Below are 24,300 nucleotides of genomic sequence, written 5' to 3'. Positions count from 1 at the left end.
TTATAAAAACAAAACATTTGATAATTGTTTATTAAACTATATTTATCAATACTAAAAACCTTAAGGTCATTCAATTTAAAATATTCTAATTTCTTTATAAATAAAATATTATGAAATTAACTCATCACGCTGTAGCTTACATAATATTAAAAAAATTAATGTAAAATTTTAAAACATCCAAAACAATTTTTAATTTAATTAAAAAAATTTCAAATGTTCTGTTGAAGAATAACATGTTAATTGAATTTTAAGACTTTAAAATTTAAACTCTAAAAATGTAGACTTGATTCATTATGCGCAGCAAGACTATAAAGTTTTAGTCTTCAAAGTTTTTTTAACAAACTTCAGCAAAACTACAAACGATAATTGGCCAATTAAACTTGCTTGACATCTCAGTTTTTTTTTTTTTTCCCGAAAATATCGTCACAGGCGGTATATAAAAGACTTTGAATTTTGGCAAAATTTTGCATGAATTGTAATTTATAGACCCTAAGACCACAAAAACTGAGATTTAAAAAGTCAGTGGTGAAATCCTGAAATTTGAGGTACATATTGCCCCTGTAAGACATTTTTCCCCGTAGCTGCCCATGACATTTTTTAAAATCTATTTTTGCATAATTTTGATGTGTATCTGTAAAAAGGGGCTTGAATGTAGTTCTTTTAGTTTGAGTCAAGGAGTTCTAAAATTTCAGTAGAAATTAAAAATTTTATAAATAAAATTTATGTCAGGCATTCTAATGATATCACCCAGTTGAACATATATATATAAAATGCGTGAAAAAGGTTTTGAAAGTGATTTAAATTCAATATTATTATTTTGCCAAAAAAGTTAAAAAGAATATAACACTGCATGCGTAAATTGTATCATGTTGTAACTGAACTAGCATAATGCTATAAAAAGATGTAACTCAGCTGAAAAATGAAAATTTACTTTTTTGAAGTTATATTTTATGCTTTAAAATTTTAAATAACATAAAAAAAACATGCTCTTTCTATGATACCAAGAACTACCCCTCCCCGCATCCATTAGATTATCTCCCCCCCCCATTAATCATAAGGGCCTTTTTCCCCCCCTCTAAATGTAGGTTGTAATATACCATTTTTTCAGGAAGAAAAATCGTTCTGATACAGCTGGGAGCGATTTTTTTTTTTTTTTCAGTTTTCAGCTTCTTAGATCCCGTAGGGTGTTTTTTTATTTTTTATTTTTCTGTAAATAGTAGGTGGTAATATATCATTTTGCTCAGGAAGAATATCTCTACACACGTTATTTTTAACGCATAAGAAGAGCCTGGCTCTTGGATATCATTAGTAGGACTTTGATTCTCATTTGAGTTTGTCTCATATCAGATACACTCCCGTTATATATTTTGGTGAATATTTTACATAAGAAGTATGAGATACGGCAAGATCGGGTCCATCATAAGGAAGTTATTCAAGCAGAGGAAGTGCTTCATCCAGAGAAAGTTCCCTTTTAAGCATTTTCTTTCACAAGAAGATTAAGTCCGAGAGAAAGCCTTTGGCAGCCAACACTGACCAGTACACTCCGTTGAATTTCCTTGCAACTGATTTGCTTAATGGGCTTTACTAGCCGTCAGTGCTTCGTGAAAATCCTGACGATTCGGCTCAGACCACAGTATTTAATTCAACTTTCCTGAATTTCCCACTAGTTATGGAAGTTATGCTCGGCTATAGTTTTAAGTTTCATGTAACCTTAATTAAAAGATTTATTTCTAACCCTGAGTTTGTATTTACTATATTATAAGAAATGGGGGCTATGTTGCTCGTTTGTCTGTCTTCGTGATTCTAGGAATTGGCATCATAATAAGTTATAAAGAGTGTCAAATGCTATAGTGGCTATGACTATCTAGCATTAATACCATCCAATGTTCTCCATGGTACGGAAGATTTTATGACGCGAAGATCTTGTTGATGAACTAGGTGTGTGGTCACCCGAATCAGTCCTGAATGGATGAGGACATTGAAAATATTCGGCAGTTGTAGAAACCTCCTCACCTGTCTCTTCTAATGATAGTTGACGAGTTTCACGTCCGTAAAAGCACTGCTCTCAAAACTTTCGTGGAAAATTCTGAAGAAAAATTTGTTCTCATTTCGACCTTCTCGTATTGACAAAAAAAGAAAGATACGTAAAAAATGTTAAATATTTCCAACTAAATGTCAAACTAATTAATAATACAGTATTCTTAATAGAATGATTTAGATATGAGCCAGTTTCCATTACAAAGTCCTCTCCGAAATCATTCCTCCTCTTAGGCAGATAGCACTCGAGTATTTAGTCATAACTAAATAAACCAAATCAAACGAAACCTTAACAGAATGTTTTTAATCTTTAAAACTAAACTGCGGTGAAGCTTACATTTGAAAATTTTCCTGATAAGTAGTTTATATATATATACAATAACAGTCTACACCTGATTTACCGCATAATATCAGGAATAATATCGATTGAAAATCCCGCTAAATCCTCAAACAGTTAAAAAAAAAGTGTTAGAAAAAAGACTAGCGTACGGGTTCGTAAATAGATTGAATGCACAATTCCAATGAAAGGTTAATAAAATGTATTCTTATCAAAAGAAATATAGCAAAACGCTTGATTTTTCCTCAGAGATATTCGTACAACATCACAATATTACGCAATATAATCAGTAGCTATCCTTGAAACAACTAAAACGTAATTCACAGCACAGAGGAAGCTACTCCGATCAACAATAATAACAGCAGCTAACTAAACAACAACTGAACTGAGATGTTCTCTCTTTGGCTTTCTATGGCTCTGTAAAACGGTAGCGCGAGATAGTTCTTGCAATATCTGGAAGGTTAAAAAAAAAGAGTAGAATTACGGTTACAACTAACATAGTAGCCAATTACATTTATTCAAATTAGATGTAAATTACCGAGATAAACTTTTATTCAAAGTTAAATGCACGTGCTCTTGTATTTTTTTTACTTTTTCCGGCGTAGCTTTCTCTTAAAATATTGTTACGTTTTCCTTCTAACACCAGTTGTTACGTTATTTTCTTCCTTCACGTTCGTACGGGATTCGTGGGGATTTGGAGTGAATAACAACGACACTTGATGAAGTATCGAAACGTACTTTACTTAGCCAATATTAATCAGGACAGCTCCAAAGTCACGTTTTGCAGTCGTCGAAGATCTACTATACACTCGCTGGAACCATCAGCGACACAGCCTTCACACTGTCCGGCGATAACGGTGGAGACAGCTTCACTGCAAAGCACCAGACTACAGCTCCCGACTCTGCTCGATCGTTCTCGGAACTCCACGTACTCTCGAGATTCTCCACGCTACAACTCGCGATGCACTCGACGACACAGAGTACAGCTCCCGACTCTTCGGTTCAGTCGTTCCCGGAGCTTAACACACTCTATCGACGATGCACTAACCGCGATACACTAAAAGACTCTTCGATGCACTCGACGAGCCACTCGGCTCTCACTACCCGGCTGTCAACTCGATTGACTCCGCACGGACTGACTAACTCGAGACAATAACTATCTCGCACTCTCGAGGCACACTCACTCGCACTCTAGATGAGGCACTAACTGACTGCGAACCAGCAGGGTTTATTTAGCTTTCGGCTTGTGTTTGAGAACATTCTGGGCTGAACCGGTAAAAATTCGTTCCAGAAGGTTCTCCATCCGCCCATGGCATATCGCCAGTTTTGTCGCCAAATATCACCAAATGGGCTATTTCTCACCAAATGTGGCAACCCTGTCTTTCTTTGCCATTTTACGCAACCCTAAACTTGCTTTGCGGGGAAGCTTCTTACCGCGCCTGTACATTTCATAACAGTATTATAGGGTGTAGACTACTCCAGATTTCTTTAATAGATTATTAATAAATTTTAAAGGAATTTCGTTTTCCTTTAAAATTTTGATGAGAATTAGAATTTCTTCTTTTTGTGTTTCTATTTCAGTGTAAATGTTTTTAATTCTGCTAATTTGCTTAATGATAGTATTTGCAATAACGATTTTAGATATGATGGAGTTCCAATTAATAAGTTTATTAGTAGAAAAATTAAAATCTTTTCTTTTACTAAAAATTTTATGGCAACCCTAAAACTGCTTTGCGGAGAAGCTATCTTACCGCGCCTAGACATTTCGTAACAATATGTCTCGTGTTGCATTGCACGGAGAAATAAAAAAATTTTAATTCTACTAAAAATATCTAACTAAATACAAAATTCGTAACAATATATTACAATTAACAGAAAAATACTTTTAATTTACCTGAACTTTCAAAGAGTTTAATATTAAGAATAAATTCATTTCTTTACGTAAATTAAATCAGTATGTCAATACAAAAAGAGTACATTTCGAATGATGGAAGAATAAACCTCTTAGAAATGAAGAAACTAACTATAAAAGCATTCAAGTTTTTACAAGGGGAACCTAAATATTGTCAGAGTTCAAATTCGCGTAGGAAATTTGCTACTATTTTTCCCGGCAGAATTTATCTGGTAGACATCATTTGCTATCACTAGTGATATCCCAGGCATTTTTCTTATCCTTTTCATATTTACTCTAGGAAATTTTGTTTTATACTGATGATATGTGACAGTAATTTTTATATAGTTTCGCAATATACAAATTAACATTTTTAAAGTAAGGTTGGGTTTTTTAAGTAACTCAATAGGGAGTTGGCTGTAAAATGAATAGTGTCCATTCACCTGGGTGACTTTTTCCTTGTTGAAGGCCACGTAGCTCTTGAGGGCTTTCATTGCAGGTGAACCAACTACATGCGCATCTAAAACAAAAACTGTCTCGTGTAGATCCACCATCTGTCCGAACTTCTGTCGAGTTGTTTGCAAAATGGATGTCGCTTCGCAACTTACATATTCGCCAGTAGCTGCCACACGATGGCAAGAGGCAGTATCAGCATGGGTTGCTACCAAAGCTACTCGAGCAGGTTTCCCGCTTTTTCCACAATAACCTAAAACAGAAAGCTTCAGTTTGCTATTGATAGAGTATTGTTTTTTAAGTTCAGTTAAAAATTTCTTAAGGTAGCAATACTATATTTAAAATTTAAGCTATAATTTGTATTATAAGAATGGACGGGGTTCTGTGATTTTTGTAATAGAATGATTAATGATGGATGAGGAACCAATGAATTATTTCTAAGGTCAAATGCATATTCATTACAAAAGTCGAGAGAAAATGGTAGTGAAATTCCCTTTGGTGGATCAGATGCTTGTATTTCAGAAAATAATTCTATACATTATCTGACACAATAGCTTCTGCTTCTGATTACTATTTCTAAACTTTTTTCATAAAAATATTACAGATTATAAAATGCCTTCTACGCTATTGGAATTGGTCAGTATCTAGATATTTATATTTAAGAATTTATTTCATTAGTAGACAAAGAAACCATTTTGATATGATTTAATATGCAGTCTGTCTTTTGTAAACTGCAACACGTGCAATTATTCGTCTACGGAAAGGATTAAGAGAGAGTCAAAGCATACACTATATGTATATATATCGATATTGGTGATTTTATGGAAGGAGACTAATTTCCCTTGAAAATTCTGGCTCTTTCTATGACATCAAAAATAATTAATCTTACACTTTAATACTTTCTATTTTTCTTTTATTTTTAATATTTCAGTTTTATTATTTTCCACATTTTGCTTTCTACAGTTTTACAGCACTTGCCAAGATTTAACTTTCAAAAATCTCCCATTACCTTAGCATTTTCTCTTAATTACCTAGGAGATTATCAAAATCAATATTAATGATTATATATATAATAAATAAATACAAACTAAAAAACGGTTCCAGACCTAATGGAATTGTGCGCTTATAGCAGCGATAAGTGAGGGATAATGCAAAATAAAATAAAAGATGCATTTAAAATTCATCGCATATTCGCATTTAAAATTCATCACATATTCGCATTTAAAATTCATCACATATTTGATTCGGACTCAATCACATGCACAAATTAAAAAAACCAGAAGCACGGTGACAAACTGCAAGATGTAAGTAATAAATTCTCTAAGTATCTCGATCGTTAGAGCATAGCTGCTTAGATACATAAGATGAAATTTACATACAGACGTAGCTCAAGACAAAACATAATTTTATTACTGGACACATAATTCTTGCGATACATATTCTCAATCACCCATTACTCATTTATTCCAACTCCTTTTCACCTCATTGACTTATTCGGTGCAAACACATGAGATTTATAGGGATATACAATTAATTGCACCGGGTGGTGGTGGGGACAATCCTAAAAAAACATAATTTATTTTTAACCTTTTCCTTGCCAATAAGTGACTAGAGATCATGGGGTAGTGCTCTAAAACAATCAATCATAGTACTACCCTGTAAACTCCTTTTGTCACAGGGTCAAATCCCGGTTTCATCCACTAAATAAAGAATCCTGAAACACTTATCCATTAGCCTCTGCGTACTCCGCCTTTGAACTTGCACCGCCTTCCCTATCCGCCTGCGCGCACCGCCTGCAAATTTGAGATCATGGCGGTGAACTGTCACTTTCCTACTATTAAAGATAAATAATCTATAGAATATATACAATATATGTTTAAATGAGAAACAAACTGACTTTTCTCAAGAACATAGGCTTTAAGTTTCATTATGTCTCGCCATGTTGTTCATGAACTCCCTCATATCTTAAACATACAAAACGGCACAAAAATGTAATTTAAAAGTATTAGAAAAAATATTATATAATACCTAAACTAAATCTATAGACCAATTTTTTAAAAATTTATAAGTTCGTTTTCTTTCAGAATGGAAGTTCTTCAAATTACTTTCCAAATATCATAAACAGTCTTTTGGAATAATTTGGAATGACCTAAATTTGAAATCCTAAATTTTTTCAAGAAAAAATTGTAAAAGTTCACAGTTCTTGAAGACCTTTGCTTGACTAAATGTAATTTTCACGGTCCTTCTCCTGCAAATCTTTTGTAAAGACTGTTGTATTGCTTGCTTGTGTCGAATGGAAAGACAGTGCGAAAGTGACAGTGCGCTTTTACTCTGCATCAGATAAAAGAACGTCTGAAACAACAAAAGGATGATAAGAAGAATCGAGATGGTAGAATGGGATATTTCACTTAACCACCATCAGTCGGCGAAGAAAGATGTAATGAATGAAAATAGACAAGCAATGTGAAAAAAAGTTGGATCAGTAAGGTAGTACGTACTTCAAATAAACACAGTGTTAGGTAAGAATATCCGAAGGATATTTGTGTTTTTCTCCAGGAAAAGGTGAGCATCGCAAAGAACTCATACAGCTGTTTGGATGTAATAGTGCAGTAAGGAAAAAAATTGTTGAACGTTTTTTGATATAATTTTGTATGGTATCAATTTGAAGATCTCTGTGAATATATGAATTTGGGACGAACCAGGGTGCATTAATAATTTCACGAAGGGTTCTATTTTGAATAACTTGGATCTTTTTTATGTAGGTTTTAGCGGCTTGTCCCCATACCGGACTGGCGTAAAGTAAGTCTAAGAATGGACTTGTATAAAACAAGTTTACTGTTGATAGTCAGATTGCTATGTGAGGAGAGGACGCATAGTAGCTATTGAGATATTGAATTTCCTGGCAGTTTCGTGTAAATGTTGCCGAAAAGTGAGTTTTTTGTCAAGTGTGTTTAACATAAAACCAAAATTTTCTTTTACACATCCATGACATTCTATTAAAAATAACTGTTATTTTCCAATTATAAAACAATCTACATTTTTAATTGTAAAGTAATGTAAAATATATTTTAGGAAAACCTAAATATAGAAAAGTAACAAAATAAACTTTGATAAGAAGTTTGGGCAGTTCCTCTGCAAGCGAATAAGCGAATAACTGAGATGCTTAAATACAACTGAACATAAAAAGCTCCGTTTCTCGTACAAGGTAAACAGGCTTTTAGCATTGCATAAATATATCAAGGTTATTAATTACGGAATATGGCAATAAATATTCTTCAGTGTTACATAATTGAAATATAAATATAGATATACAAAGATTAAAATTCAGTTTAAGATAATAACTTGTATATTCAAGTCAAGTATTACAAATTTAACGAATTAAAATTTTGCATTACATTACAATAATAATGTAAAAAATTAATTTGTGTAGTGTGTGTATGTGTGGTAGCACTTTGTGCTATTGTGCTAAACTACGGCCAGAGAAATGTGACTAGTAAAGCACTGAACCAGTTCGCAGGCTCAGTTGATTCTTCTAAAAGAATTAATTTCAATATTGGAAGCATACCTAAGGGGCAACGCGTGTGTGTCATCACTGCTCGTATCCTCCCTAAGAAATAACGCAAGGAATGATAAACATAGTGTAAACACATAGTGTAAACGCCGGATACAGCAAAATGTACTTTCATCTTCTAAGAATCTGTTTTATCTGTTTCAGAAGTAAATTCAGAATTTTGTAAAGGCCTGAAAAAGGAGGAGACAGTTTTCTGGTGTTAGGATATTGAAATCCGTTATGCATTACTAAATCCCCAGGTTTTAAATGACTTGCTTTAAAATTGGTGTCATATCTTTACTTGTTTACATTATGATAATCATCAGACCTGATCTAAGCAATTTTTTTTTTCTTCTTCTTCTGAGCTTCTTGAGAATTGGAGGATATAGATCTTCATTTTCGGTTAATGGATCATATGGTAATTTTCCATACATTAATTAAGATGGTGAGAATTTTGTTACAGAATGTGGTATATTATTTGTAATTCAATGCTGAATATTGTGAATTTGGATATCTCAATGGTGGGAGCTGAACGGTGTCCGCCGATAACATCGCAGCAAAAACATTGCGGTCGAAAACGTCGTGCTATAAAACATAATCACGGGAGAAAACATCGCAAAGAGAAATCATCGAAGTTCTAAAGCATCGTGGTACAAAATATCATCGTAGAAAATAAAGCGGTTCAAAAACTTCGCAGTTTAAAAACATCGTCGTCGCAAATATCGTGGTAATAAATAAAGTATCTACAAAATCATCGCATCACGATAACATCGCAGACAACGCTTTTTTCAGGCTTTAATAACTGTAAATGGATATTCCCATAATGATTTGTGAGAGCAAGATAGAGAGAAGGATAATTTTTACTTTCATATTTTCATTAACTAATAAATTTTTGCCATTTTCTCCGCGATGTTTGTTTTCGTCGGCGTTGTTCTTGCCGCGATGTTTTCGGCTGTAATCGAGCTGAACATTTCTCCAGATCGGATTTGAGGCGAAGAAGATAAAGGGTAGAATGGTCTTGGAGAATTATATCTTAGATAATTAAAATATGGACGAGGCTTCTGGCTAGAGACAGTACATCTACTTACATTTCTGGTATTACTTTCGTGCTAGGGAAATCCAATTGTGAAGCAAGTTTATAGAGACAGTAACATACGATACTGCTCTGATAATTGTTGTGTTAACTACTCAATAAGAATTTTGTCACTTGAATGTAATGCAGAACCTAATTTAAATTTTCGATAGAAATATTATCAATTTTATATTGATACTTAGCAATTTATATATCAATAGCTAATCTTATTAATTTTTGACGGAAATACTTATCAAAATTGTTGTATGTAACTGCGACAAAATTATCAAATTTAATATTTTTTTAACTGGAAAAGTAAACTAAACATTTTTCTTTCAATAATTTCCAGTCCTCAATTTCGACACTTCCGTGGATACAAAATGACAAGGCTTTTTAGAAAATCTAAGAATATAGTTAATTTTTCATTTTCATAAATACTCTTTGCATTTCAGCATTTTTCAAAAAACATAAAATATTTGTCTACAGGAATATCTTTGGTTGGATCAATTGTTGTTCCTTATGCAAATCGATATGACACCTTATCTGGCATTTGAATCTCTTTCCTTATTATCTTTTGGTACTGCAATACCAGAGACTGAATTAATGTATTTTTATTTAAGTTTATGTTAAATTCTCAATAACTTTATGTTAAAATTTCAATTTAATTCATCACGCACCAGAATGTGTGGATGTCAATTAAATAACCTTCCCTTTGATTTGAAAACTTGCCTTCGTAGCTTCTCTTAAGTTGATCAATTTTTCTCACCCAGAGGTTCCTGCGGTGGTATCCTCGAGAGCAGAAATGCTAACCAGAAGTGGACTTGTTGAAGTTGGACTTCATATGAGTCATTAAGTCGGAAGAACACGAGATGAATGCAGTTCGTGTTGCCTATGAAGTTGTCGTACATCATGTAGTAAGGCTCGTGACCTGAAAACTCCCAAATGCTAATTTCTCCGATACCTTAAAAAGTGAAAATTAAGACGGGCATTAGGCGAAATAAAATCTAAATCAGAAACACATTAATATAATTAAATTCAAAGGGAATTGTTTTTAGATGCTGTTTTTTTACATATAATTTACTTAATTTTATTCCATTCCCGAAATTATTCCGAAATCTCAAAACATTGTAAAACATTTTCGAGAATATTAAAAGCACCCCCAATACTATAAATGTACAGAATTTACTAGTTTATCAGTTATAATATTAATTTTTTAATTATAAAAATTACCTACATTACCAACACTGTATACGTATAGTTTTCGCAACCTTCTTGCATATCTGGTTTTGGGATTTTTTTTCCCGGGGAGTTGGGGAAAGAGGGCAAGAATTTGTTTGCTTCCCACCTTCTTCAACGTGGTCTTAAGGTACGACATAGTCATTCAGTCATTTTCTTCAAACCAGGTTACTGAGATGCAAATGTTTGGCTTGATCTGGAACTCTTCTCACTTTAAATACGTGTTTCCTTGAATAATACGGGATCAATCTAACGTCCACGTCTTTCGCGTCCTTGTATTCTCACCCTCCTCTGCGGAAGTAACTTTCTTCTCTGGGCTTCCTCAAGCCACTTGAGCCCATCAGCAGCTCAGCGGTAAGCCAGTAAATATTGATTTCGGTTCCAGGCGTATTGGCTGGCTGCATGGGCGTTTTCATGGTCTTTCCCTTGTGCAACATGTATACGAGCCAGTTACGCTTAGAAAACACTCCACTAAGGCCTGTGTTGTTCTTGTTGCTGAGATTAATCTCGCTTGTCTGATATCAGAGCAAGCTCGCGAAATTCATCGTGGCAAGGAGGCAAAATTGCACTTATTGTTGGCAATGTCTTGGGCACCACACAGATGACAGTAAGATTTTTCTCAGTCTCCAAGTTTGAAGGACAGTACCCCGGGAGGGGGACGAGTCCGAACGTCTTCTACCCCCTCTTTCCCTACCAACAACTTCTAAAGAGGGCTTCCGGTTCGCCGCATATTTAAAGTTCCCCCATGCCGCACAGACACTATAAATTTCCAAGCATCCGTGCCTTCTCCGGAATTCGAAACCAGACGCTTCGATACGGCAGTTAAATCACTAACCACTATCCTGGTTGGCACTCATGAAAGCCTACCTCCCCTAAACGTGATTTAGCGTGATCCTTAGCGTGATTTTCCATAAGCAAATAAACGAAACCAAACCTTAAGTTCTTAGTCAAGAAGGTCTTAAAGTGCTTCAGTAAGAATATGTATTAAAAAAGTATATTTATGTTAAAGGCTGCTCTGTTCGTTTAGATTTTTTTTTTAATTTTTCGTTTTTCGCATACGTATATGGCATTTTTGCATAACACTTTTTAAAAAAATTAATGTGCGGTTAAAATAGAAGAGATCTATAGCTGCGTTTAATGCCCAGCTAGCGTATAGTTCGTAAATGGCGTCGCATTGGAAACAGCCTAACCTTTGTCTACTGGCCTTAATTCTATGAATATGTTTCCTCGTAATCTGCAAATGGATTACTAACACTACTAGTAACTTATATAAAGTGCTAGAATTAGATTTATTAAGAGTAAATATTTTTATTTTGTATACCTTTATTACCATGTTTTCCATTTTTAATGTCAGATAAATCTCTATTAAGGCTATTTTTAAGCCTTAATATAAGAATATATCTAGAATATATCTTTATTATCAGTAGATGTAAACAAGCTTGCTCGTTGCTCGGAATATAAGCAGTCTAGGTATAAGGTAGGCTTATATTGGAACTTATCGTCTGAAAGCTGTGAGTGAATAAACTCTTTACGGACGATAACTATATAAATTCAGAATTAATTACAGTTGAAAACAGGAATATCTATCCAACAATAATAATTTATTTAAAACCAAAAATCGTAAAATTTACATATTCAAAGCCCATTTTTACTAACTTACGCTTGAGTGGAACAAATATTAAAAACTTCAGTAACAAAACACTAAATAACTTTAGTAAAAAAAATATATACAAAGTAATACATTTGTGGTGTTGCGCGGCCCCAACCTACACGCAACAATTATAGTGACTGCTATGAACTGGAAAGTACACAAAACTCTTAAGAAGGGTTTAACTCCCTTTTTATTCTACTTTAAAAGTTACAGATGCGTGCACTTGACGCTCACAAACTACGCCGACCCGGCGGTAAAATAAAAATAAGAAACTAAAAATGAATAATAACAAGTTACTACCTACGAGGCTCTCTAAACGTAACTAACCTAACCGCGTTCTAAGATACAGCTGAGATTTCAGCAAACTTTCTGAATAAAAAATTGAAAGATTCAACTATCTGCCAAAGCAAGCACACAGGCCGAAACGCGCGGTTCTTCAATTTCTACCTAGCCACCTTCACGCTCGTGAAGCAAGAAAGCACAGTTTCGAAATCGTTCCCTTCTATTTAACTCAAATTACTTCCGCTGACAATTTGAATACTTTGCGCGTTATACTAAAATTTACATACTCTGGCATTGGCAATTCCAGGGGAAAGTAAGGCTTGACAGGAAAGATAGTTTAAACTTAAAATAAATGTTAGTTAAAATAAATATAAACCCTACACATTACTAAATAACTTCTTAAATAGAAATCTTTCACAAGTATGGTGCATTTTTCTTTAAAATTTATTTGCGTATTTATATGAGAAAAAGTTGCCATTAAACTTACGGTATTAAATTTCATAAAAATCGAAATTTTATTTGTTTACATCCAAAAACGAGCGTAATTTACAGACATACGCAGTTAATGCAATTATAGCATTTTCCATTACCTGAATAACATATATTGTATCAACATTTTTTTGGAATCAGGGCTATGTTGTTTAACTATCATTTAATGGTTGACGCTATATGCAATTTAATGAAAATAAATCTAAGTTAACCCATAAGCTATACTACCCATGAGCCCATGAGCGATGAACATCTTTGTGGGTCTAAGTTGACCCATGAACCCATAAGCGAGTTGATGCTATCTGCAATTTAATGAAAATAAAACCATGTGAAAGTTGTACACTTTTCAGAAGCTTTGTGAAATATTGCCGAGAATTGAAAAACATGTAATAAATTCTAAAAACTAAAAAAAGAAAGAAACAAAAAGAAAATAAAACTAATTGTTTTTACCTGAAATGCTTACTTGCTGAACATCTATTCCTTTAGTGTATGTTTCAAAGTTGGTATCAAAATTTAACTCCGATTCTTTCGGACCAGAGCTGTTGAGTTCTATACTAGATTTAGCATAGTCACCTGAAACTGTAATGTTTATCTGGTAACTTATTAAGTATTTAGTTTATCCGAAAATTATCACTTTCTGTAACATAAAGGATATTATACTATAATAAATGTACAAACCATGTCATAAAGAAAGATCATCTAAAATCTATTTAAAGATCATTTAAACTTCTTTTTCAGAATGATTAAACAATAATGAATTGTGATCATCTGGAAAGGCGGGGAGTTTTGAGAGATACCCTTTGATTCCAAAAATTCGTGAGAAGGCTTTTCCACCATTCTGATCTGCGAGGTATTAAAAACTCTGAAAACGCTAATTTGGCATTAAAATTTTTATCTACGAATTGGTTGTTTGAAAACCCGTTCATCTGGCGGGGAACACTGAAAACATACATATAAATATTTTTCAGCATCATGTAAAACTGATGTTGCAATATTCACTCGTTCAGAGGTCGTTAAAAACGTAACGCGTTCAGTGGCTTCGAAAAAATGCGACAAAATTTGGCAACGTATTTGCACTTCCTCTTTGTCAAAATTACCACTTTCATTTGACGTTGACGATGAAAACATAGGATACTTTATGGTTAAAAACTGAAGTCAAACTAACTCACTAAAATATATGGTCATATAACGAATAGCAGATGATCGATAAACGTTCCTCTTAATAACCGTAACTCATTATATCAGTGAAAAGTTAGATCTTTGTCTAAACCTTTCAATAAAGTTAATAATAATATCTGTCTTAATAATTGTTACATCCTAGAATTTCGTAAGGTATTTAAAGACTTACGTTTTTTACTTCTGGTGGCTTTGGGTGACATAGATCCTACCGAGCGCCTGAACCACGATGTGAAGTATCCACACTTGATGCTCTCAACAAATGTGCTTTTTCCAACTCCACTATGTCCGAAGAGTTTGATTTTAATCTTCGGAATCGGACGAGTAGACGGAATAAGTTGAGATATGTACTCCTCTTTCAGATGTACCTATGAAAATATTCTGAATTCAGTTTTCAAGCAAACACTAAATGGAAACATAAAGCTTACAGGTATTAATTATTATAATTCATATCTTGCTGTTTTTTAATTTTGTTGCCGTATAAGAAATCTGTTTCCGATGTTCTAAAACAGATACCTACTTGAACGCATTTTTTTGATCAAGCTCTGAAATCTCTGAGACATTTTCATAAAATTTACGTTAATAAAAATATAACATCACCAAAATGTAATTTTGACTATTTGGATTTTGGTGCGTGCGATTGATATTACCGAAATTACTGGATAAAAATAATATCAAAAAGTGGATTTTGATGAAGTATCATCCAGATTCATTTTCATCTCGTTTAAATGTAAGTTCAAGTATTGTGCTTAGGAACTGTATTAACGATGCTTAATCTGTGATCCATAGTGTCAGAGTATATACCATTCAAAAACTGAAAAAAAAATAAGACTGATTACATTGAAAATAAAATAAATGGATCAGTTTTCAGCTATTATAATAATTACTTTAAATTCTACTAAGTTCATTTTACGTTCAACATTGTTCATAATTCAAGTCACATATATTCGCTCAGATCAGAAGATTTTGCAAATGTAAAGTTCGTGTAAGGAAGTTTAAAAGCTACCCAATTTTAACTGCAGTTCAACGTCTACCGAATTTTAACTGCAGTTCACGTCTTTGCAGCGTGAAGAATTGCAATGTTGTTGCTTTAATTGCTAGCACTGATACAGCTGTTTGTGTTGGAAAGAAAAATATTATTAATCTGAGGCAGCGTGATGTCCCGATGCAATTTAAGTTTGATTGGTAAGCAGACTCTTTCGTAGTTCGTTAGCTAATGATAAAAGCCAATTATCTTGTTTTGAGACAATATATTTGTATATTTGTAAGGCAGGCCGCCTAAGGGGGAAATGTTACAATTGAAAAGTATACATCCTTTAAGTTTCTATTTTTCCTCTTTAGTTTCTTATTACTACGTTACCACAAGTAATACTCAAGTGAAAACCCTTTTTTTTTTTATTTAATTTGCATACTTCTTACTTTAAACAAGACAAATCGTTGACATTTGTTGCAATAACTAAAAAATCAATCAAGTGACAGAAATTTTATAAAGCTAAGTATTAAGTTATATTGTTATGCATCAAAATATTTTATTTCAGTACCAAAACGAAATAACACACTTAAACTGTACTCACATTCCTCAAATTATTTAAAAGATCAGCCATCTTGTTATAGCCTTGAGCCAAAGCAGTAATTTCCGCTGTAATACCATCCTGAAATGAGGAAAATAAGAACTTTCAGTTAAAATCTGATGAGCCTATTAGATGAGAAATATGAATGTGTAATTTTTTTTTTTTTTTTTTTTTTTTTTTTTTTTTTTTTTAATGTTTATGCTGTTTAACGCTTTTCGAAACAAATATCAGGACAATAAAAATATTTTTTCAAAATCTTATACTAAAACATCTTTACTATGCCTTACAGAAATTTCATTATTGTTGTTGTTTCTAATCCTTCTGATCTAAACCTACACCTAGATCTACCAGGTTAACGAATATTATCTTGGCCAAAAGGCAAGGGATCGTGGCCAAAAGCCTTGAGTACCGGTATAGGTGATAGTATGAATTTGCCCAGCTTAATTCCATGTTTAAAGAACAATCCTCTTCCCCACAGAATAACTCCGAGTGTCTTCCATTCCTCATCTAGGGCTCCCCAGCGGCTGAGCGGTAAAGTCGCTGAACACTGGTAGTTCGGTCCGAGATTCGGATCTCGCGAACTGGTTTGCTGCATGGGCGTTTTCGTGGTTTTCCCCATGTGTAACGTGTATACAAATCACATCCCGTTAGAAAGTCCTCCACGAAGGCATCTCTCCTCTTAGACAGATAACCCTCGAGACTTTGCAGTAATCATATAAATCAATCCATGCTTCTTCTCTTATAATCAAGTTCTCGAAATGTATTTCAGTTCAATAGTATTTTAAATGTTAGTATGATGCAAAGTCACTATACACTTACAAGCATTTATGCCTTCTCCGGAAGTCAAACCCGCTCCCAAAGTTATTTCAGCTGGCCAAACAGGCGGCTGAAATTTCATTCTATTACCAAGCAATCATGCTTCGCATAATGAGCGTAATCCGATCCGCGATGGTGTTCGTTATAAGAGACGTTGTTTCCCATAGGTTACTACGAGAATACTTGTAATGTGTTCTCTTCCTTTTTGTTATTTTTGAGATTTTGCCCTTGGCTCAAAAATATTTTGTTAAATAATACTGTTGCGTGCGTACGGGTTCGTTATGAAATGAATGCACAAGTCCGATGAAAAATGAACAAAAATTTATTATTATCACAACAAAAATGCTTAAATTTTCTCAAATTATCATGCAGTATTACAATATCTCACAGTAGTTTTCTTTTAACTACTCAGATGTCCAATAGAACGTAATTGAAAACAGCTAAAGAACGCTAATCCGCGAATTCGCTACAATCAACAAGAGCAGTTTTCTAAACAACAAGAAACTAAGCAACTACTACAAACTGAGATGTTTTCCTCCTTTTATAAGATTTAAAAATCACGCGCTAGAATTTTCCAGTACTTTCTCGAAATCAAAAAGAGATATTTATTTATTTAATGCACGCGCTCTTGTATTTTCAATTTTCCGGCTTAGCTTTCTTTTAATGTTCGTCACGCGCTGCACTGCGCGAGAAATAAAACCATTTAATTTATACTTGAACTAACATTAGCTTTTTAAATACCAAATTCGTAACACTGCCCCCTTTCCAAGGACTGCACGTCCCGGGCAGTACAATCCCTGGACAGGAAGCTAAACTTACAACTGTGGCATAAATGCAACTGAGGCATAAACATTACATTACAATATCAAACAATATAAACAATAAATGCAATAACTAACTTAAACAAATCAAATGCTATCAAATACTAAATACAAAACAAATGCTAAATACAAATCAAATACTAAATGCAAATCAAATCAAATACACATTTATAAACAAAAAGGACCATGGTCTGATACTATTTACAATTATTTACATTACGTACTATGGCCATAGTAATAAGCTAACCTGTCATAATGAACGACTTTAGGTTTAGAGTTCGAAGACTTACGAATCCGAACCACGACGTCATTCAGCCTGTTTAGGATTGTGTACGGCCCATCCCAAGGTGACTGTAATTTCGGACAAAGTCCTTTCCGTCGAGTCGGATTCCACAACCACACCTTGTCTCCTTCGTGGAATTGATGTTCAGTAGCTCTTGTGTCGTATCGGGTCTTCATCTTCTCCGTCGCCAAGTTGACTCGCTCTCGTGCAAAATTGTGCATCACTTCAAACCGGGACTGGAGATCTTGAATATATTCCTCAGACGATGAAGGAGCATCTGGAGGGCGGCCAAACAATAGATCACAAGGCAGACGAAGGTCACGACCGAAGAGCATCTGTGATGGAGAATAGCCGGTAGTCTCGTGGACAGCACTGCGGTAAGCCAGTAAAAACAGCGAAAATTTCTTGTCCCAGTCCTGCTGGTTTCTGGAAACCACTAATGAGAGGATATTAAGGATGGTTCGATTGAACCTTTCTACCATGCCGTCCGACTGGGGATGTAATGGCGTCGTTTGGGTCTTGTCAATGCCGAGTAGTTTGCATAGTTCTTTGATTACTACCGAGGTAAAATTCCTTCCCTGATCGGAATGTAACTGAAGAGGCACTCCGAACCTGGAAATCCAGTGCTGTATCATCACCTCAGCTACTGTAACAGCCTCTTGATCAGGAATAGGATACGCTTCAGGCCACTTGGTGAAGTAATCAACGACAGCGAGTACATATTTGTTGCCATCAGCAGTTCGTGGCAGAGGTCCCAGGATGTCAAAGGCGATACGTTCAAAAGGCGCCCCTACGTTGTAACGTTGCAGCTTGCCTCGGCTGCGTCTCTTCGGTCCTTCCGACCTGCACAGGCAAGATCGGCACCACTTTTGCACGTCATCCTTTGCATTATTCCAGTAAAAGCGCTCATGAACTCTCTGTAAGGTCTTCATTATTCCAAAGTGACCTCCCGTAGGGCTGTTATGTAGTTCTTTAAGGACATCAGGAATGCGGGATCCTGGAAGTATCAGCTGCCATCGGAACGTCTTCCCATCATCCGATTCGAATTTCCGGTATAAGACGCCGTTTCGAATGCGAAGTGAATCCCAGTGTGCCCAATATTGTTTGGTTGTACGACTACACATAGAAATGTCCTGCCAGGTAGGTTTTCTGTTTGACGACTCCATTAAATCAATTATGGGTTTAATGTCGCGGTCTTCCAGCTGGTCTTTCCTGACTTCATCATCATTCCACGGTTCTCGATCAGCCGATGTTGATGCTGTAACTTGTCTTGCGACCGGAGTCAGCAGCTCGTATTTCGCTTCCACCCTGGAACAATATCGGCAGCTTTCATGGCAAGGTCTTCTAGACAGGGCGTCGGCGTTTCCGTGTGATGATCCCTTACGATGACGGATAGTGATGTCATATTCTTGGAGTCTCTGTATTCACCTGGCTATTTGACCCTCAGGATTCTTGAAATTTAAAAGCCAGGTCAATGATGCATAATCGGTGCGGAGCAGGAATTTTCTGCCGTATACATAGTGATGGAACTGTTCTACAGCTTTGATTATGGCGAGCAACTCTTTCCTGGTGACACAATGATTCCTCTCCGGTTTAGATAGGCACTTGCTCCAGTACGCCACTACACGTTCTTGGCCGTCTATTTCTTGGGACAAAACAGCACCGACACTTTCATTGCTCGCGTCGGTGTCCAGAATAAATGGTCGGTCGAGCTGAGGATACGTCAGGATTGGAGTAGATGTTAAAGCCTCCTTTAAGTTGTTAAATGCATCTTCGCATTCTTTTGTCTACAAGAATCTTTGCTTGCTCTCTGTCAGCTTGTGAAGGGGTCTTGCGATGGAAGAAAAGTCCTTCACGAATCTCCTATAGTAGGTGCAAAGCCCTAGGAAGCTTCTCAGCTGATGGACATTTTCGGGACGTTTCCAGGATTTAACCGCTTATACCTTTTCAGGATCCGTGCGCACACCTTCTGCAGAGATGACATGTCCCAGGTAAGTCACTTCCTTTCGGAACAATTTGCATTTAGCGGGACTCAGCTTCAGATTGGCTTCTTTCAGTTTCTGAAGCACCTTCCTAAGATTTTCTAAATGTTCTTCAAAACTCTTTCCGACGATGATGATGTCGTCCAGGTATATCAGACAGGATTCGTAAGAAAGGCCTTTCAAAACAGTCTCTATAAGGCGTTCGAATGTTGCCGGCGCATTACACAGTCCAAACGGCATCACTTTGAACTGCCAAAGTCCTTGTCCCGTAGTAAATGCCGTCTTTTCTCGGTCATCAGGGTGGATTTCTACCTGCCAATACCCACTCTTTAAATCAAGTGTTGAGAACCACTTGCTTCCAGAAAGAGTGTCTAGAATGTCATCAATTCTAGGAAGAGGGTAACTGTCTTTCTTCGTAACCTCATTCAACCGGCGATAGTCAACGCAAAATCTTGTTGAGCCATATTTCTTTCTGACGAGAACGATGGGAGATGCCCATGGACTCGCTGAAGGCTCGATGACATCGCCTTCTTCCATATCTTTTAACAGTGTTCGCACCTCTTCCTGTTTAGCAAACGGTAGACGTCTTGGATGTTGCTTGATCGGGGGATGATCGCCAGTATCTATTCTATGTTGTGTCAAACTAGTTCGACCCACGTCAGAAGACGAGCGGGAGAAAACAACTTGAAGATCTTTAATGACGCGATCGGCAGCATTTTTCTCTTTATCGTTTAATTGTGCATTCTGCAATAACTCCGATGTAATGGTCTCTGAGGACACCGATTCTGGGATGTTACTCTTTTTTTCAACGCTGGTTACTGGAGTACATGTTGCAACCACTTCACCTTTCTTAATAACTCTCGACTTTTCAGTTACATTGGCGACTCTCACCGGGATAACCGTTCTGGATAGGTCGACGAGTGTTGAGGCTACTAATACTCCTTTTGGGATATTACAATTATTGGGATATTCTATGATGCCGTAGCGGAAATTTCTATTTTCGGCTATGGATCCAGGAAGTAAAATTTCTGTTCTTGCCGGTATTGTAATATAGTCTTGTGCCATGATTTTATTTACAGATTTAACTTCTTCATCATTAACGAGAAATAACGCTATGTCCTCAGATGTATAATGCAATTCGTTATTTTTAAAATCCAAGGAAAAATTGTATTTCCTTAGAAAGTCCAATCCGAGTATGCAAGAATCAGTGATCTCTGCTACATATGCCGTGTGATGGTAAGCGGCACTTCCAAACGTGATGTTAACATTTACTTTTCCGTCGATGTCGATCTTCTCACCGGACACAGTCTGGAGGGTAACGCAGGGCGGCGTCCAGATAAGTTTGTTTCCTAGTTGTTGAGCCAAATCTTTTCGGATGATGGTGACGTTGGCTCCTGTATCTATAGTCATATTGCACGGAACTCCATTAATATGTCCTATTATGAAAAGTCCATTACTGCCGCCTCTCACTGCAGAAATCTGAAGCGCTTTAAACGGGGGCTTTTCATTATCTGGCAACCTCCGCCCCGCGAGATGGCCACTAATTAGTTTCCCTGCTGTTTGTTAGAAGCGGTCTTAACATCAGTACCCTGGGGTGTTTTGCAGTTTCGTCGTATGTGTCCTTCAGCACCGCAGTTCCAGCACTTAACGGTCGGTTTCTTCTCACCAATATTCCGTCTCAAGGCGTTCAGTTGTCTAGTTAAATCGTCAAGTCGAGCGGTGACTTGATCCCCTGGCTCCTGGACTTGAGCAGCTCTGACTGGGTGGCGGTCTCGACGAGTGGCTTGCTGGGCTGCCTCAAATTTCATGGCGTACACTAGAGCACTTTTTAAATCTTTTACATCCGCCATTCGTAGAGCTTTCTGTATTTCAGTATCTCGGATGCCGTCGATAAAGTATTGCAAGGACAGGATTTCCCTTGTTTCTGTCGGGCATTCCGAAAAGGCGAGATGGGACAGCCTTTCAACATCCGTGGCGAGCTCCTGAAGTGTTTCGGTAGGCTTCTGTTGACGAGATTTTAATTGGAGCCTGCTGTAGTCTTTTAAACACTTCTCCCCAAAAGCGCAGCTCCAAGGCGCCGGACAGAGCTTCGAAATCTGACCTTTTGTTTTCGGGAAGAGTCTGAAGGATATCCGCTGGGTCTGCTCTCAAAGAAACGGCGAGATGACAGGCCTTAGTTTGGGAATCCCATCCATTCGCATCCGCCACTATAGCAAATTGTGTTTTATACACTTGCCAGGATGTCTTCCCATCATATGTGGATAGCTTCAGAGGTGGACGAGCAGGCATTGGTAAGAACTTAAAATCATCACTCCTGCTCCCTGCCGACGCTACGAATTTCTTTAAAGTATCCATTTCTTTGGCAACTGCAGAAACTCTCTCATCAATTTGTTGTTCGATTTGGTGTTGGACGGCACAAACTCTTCCTTTAATTCGTTCATCCACAGCAGAAACTCTCCCTTCTATATGTTCTTTTACAGAAGAAACTCTTTCTTCTATTTCTTCTTTCACCGAAGAAACTCTTTCTTCAATATGTTCAACTTTATTTTCAACTGCGTCAATTCTGCCTTCCATAGCTTCGAATTTATTTTCTATTATGCAAGTAATTTCTCTTTTCATTTCTTCTTGACCAGCTTGAACGGCTTTCATTTCGTCCTTAACGGATTCCTGGCCCAATTTCATTTCGTCCTTGACGGATTCCTGGCCCAATTTCATTTCTTCCTTAACGGATTCCTGGCCCAATTTCATTTCTGCTCTAACGGATCTAATCTCTGCTTTAACAGAGTCTTTCATCTCTTCTTTAAATGAGGCTTGGCCAGCTTCCATCTTTTCTTGGAATGCAGCAAAAGCACTAATGAGCTGTCTCAATTGTTCTTCCATCGCTCTTGTTATTGGCATTCGAACCCCACTCCTGACACCAAAAATTGTTGCGTGCGTACGGGTTCGTTATGAAATGAATGCACAAGTCCGATGAAAAATGAACAAAAATTTATTATTATCACAACAAAAATGCTTAAATTTTCTCAAATTATCATGCAGTATTACAATATCTCACAGTAGTTTTCTTTTAACTACTCAGATGTCCAATAGAACATAATTGAAAACAGCTAAAGAACGCTAATCCGCGAATTCGCTACAATCAACAAGAGCAGTTTTCTAAACAACAAGAAACTAAGCAACTACTACAAACTGAGATGTTTTCCTCCTTTTATAAGATTTAAAAATCACGCGCTAGAATTTTCCAGTACTTTCTCGAAATCAAAAAGAGATATTTATTTATTTAATGCACGCGCTCTTGTATTTTCAATTTTCCGGCTTAGCTTTCTTTTAATATTCGTCACGCGCTGCACTGCGCGAGAAATAAAACCATTTAATTTATACTTGAACTAACATTAACTTTTTAAATACCAAATTCGCAACAATACATTGAATAAAAGTTGAACGAAAACATAACTGCGTATACAAATACTTGCAAATATTTAGGCTAACAAATGAGTGCATTGCAAGCACATATGATATGTTCTTATAGTACCGCGTTTAGTTCGATTGCCTACTTTACAAGTTTTAAATGATGATATAGCAACCTTTTATGTGTTGCTTAATCTTACAATGGCAGAATGTTATCGAAAATTGGCAAAATTCTATTTCTGTTTTACATTAATAACAATAAAGTGGTCTGCTTTTATCTTAAATACTGTGGACGTAATCACACAATTAAATCATATACGACTAATGCAAGAAATAACTTTATAGTCTATGTATGGATTTGAATATTTTAAATACTAGAATCAAAACTATTAATTAAAATGGATAGATTTTTGTGCACTACAAAAAGCATCAAGGTAATCAATTTCATTTACTGAACAAAAGTGTAGACGATTATAAGGTATTTCTCCCCCGTTCTTGGCATGTCTTCATGGTGTAGTGGTCTGCACGCTAGGCGCGTATTCCAGAGGTCCGCGGTTCGATTCCAGCGGAGGCGTTGCTAAATTTTCGTTTCTTCTGCTTCCAAAAAAAAAATACCTAATGTCTCTACAGTGGGGCCCGAACGAAAAAGGGGTGTGGGAGGATGATTCTCCTTACCCAGGATTTGGTGATTGGTTCTCCTAAAAATCCCAGCCGTCCTTTAAAAGAGGGAGTATGTAAGGTATTTCTCCTGCCTTCTTGGCATGCCTTCGTAGTGTGGTGGTCTGCACGCTGGGAGCGTATTGCAGAGGTCCGCGGTTCGATTCCCGGCGAAGGCGTTGCAAATTTTTCATTTTTCATTTCTCCTGTTTCCAAATTACCTAATGTCTCTACATTGGCGCTCGAACTAAAAGGGTGATGGGTGATGATTCTCCACGCACAGGATTTGGCGATTGAGTCCCTAAAAAATCCCAGCCGACATTTAAAAGGGGGAGTATATAAGGTATTTCTCCCGCTTTCTTAGCATGCCTTCGTGGTGTGGTGGTCTGCACGCTGGGCGCGTATTCCAGAAGTCCGAGGTTCGATTCCCGGCGAAGACGTTGCTCATTTTTCATCTTTCCTGCTCCTAAATAACCTAATGTCTCTACGCGATTTTAGAATAAAATTGAAAGAACGATATCTTCGCCTTTCCTGTAAGTTTAGTATGGGCATATTATACACATGAATACAACATGATATTACAAAATA

The 24,300-nt window shown here is 36.2% G+C and overlaps 1 protein-coding gene across 7 annotated transcripts in view; it reads right to left on the bottom strand.

Moving 5' to 3' along the window:
- Positions 1–24,300, bottom strand: part of LOC118205610 (death-associated protein kinase dapk-1-like) — a 154,050-nt gene that overhangs the window by 41,532 nt on the left and 88,218 nt on the right. For 6 of the 7 annotated variants that reach the window (XM_085811001.1, XM_085810997.1, XM_085810999.1 and 3 more), the window contains 5 exons: positions 15,749–15,826; positions 14,347–14,542; positions 13,449–13,577; positions 10,107–10,301; positions 4,709–4,971 (listed from right to left, as the gene is read on the bottom strand). In XM_085811001.1, coding sequence (XP_085667127.1) covers positions 4,709–4,971; positions 10,107–10,301; positions 13,449–13,577; positions 14,347–14,542; positions 15,749–15,826 — 861 coding nt within the window. The remainder of the gene's footprint in view (positions 1–4,708; positions 4,972–10,106; positions 10,302–13,448; positions 13,578–14,346; positions 14,543–15,748; positions 15,827–24,300) is intronic. The other variant, XM_085811002.1, reaches the window with a different exon arrangement.

This window comes from Stegodyphus dumicola, chromosome 2 (assembly GCF_044657685.1).
Source record: "Stegodyphus dumicola isolate Sdum_Otavi_A_Nest chromosome 2, ASM4465768v1".
NCBI classification, from domain to species: domain Eukaryota; kingdom Metazoa; phylum Arthropoda; class Arachnida; order Araneae; family Eresidae; genus Stegodyphus; species Stegodyphus dumicola.
Note: the sequence above shows the minus strand (reverse complement) of the source record. Positions and strands in the feature narration are given on the sequence as shown.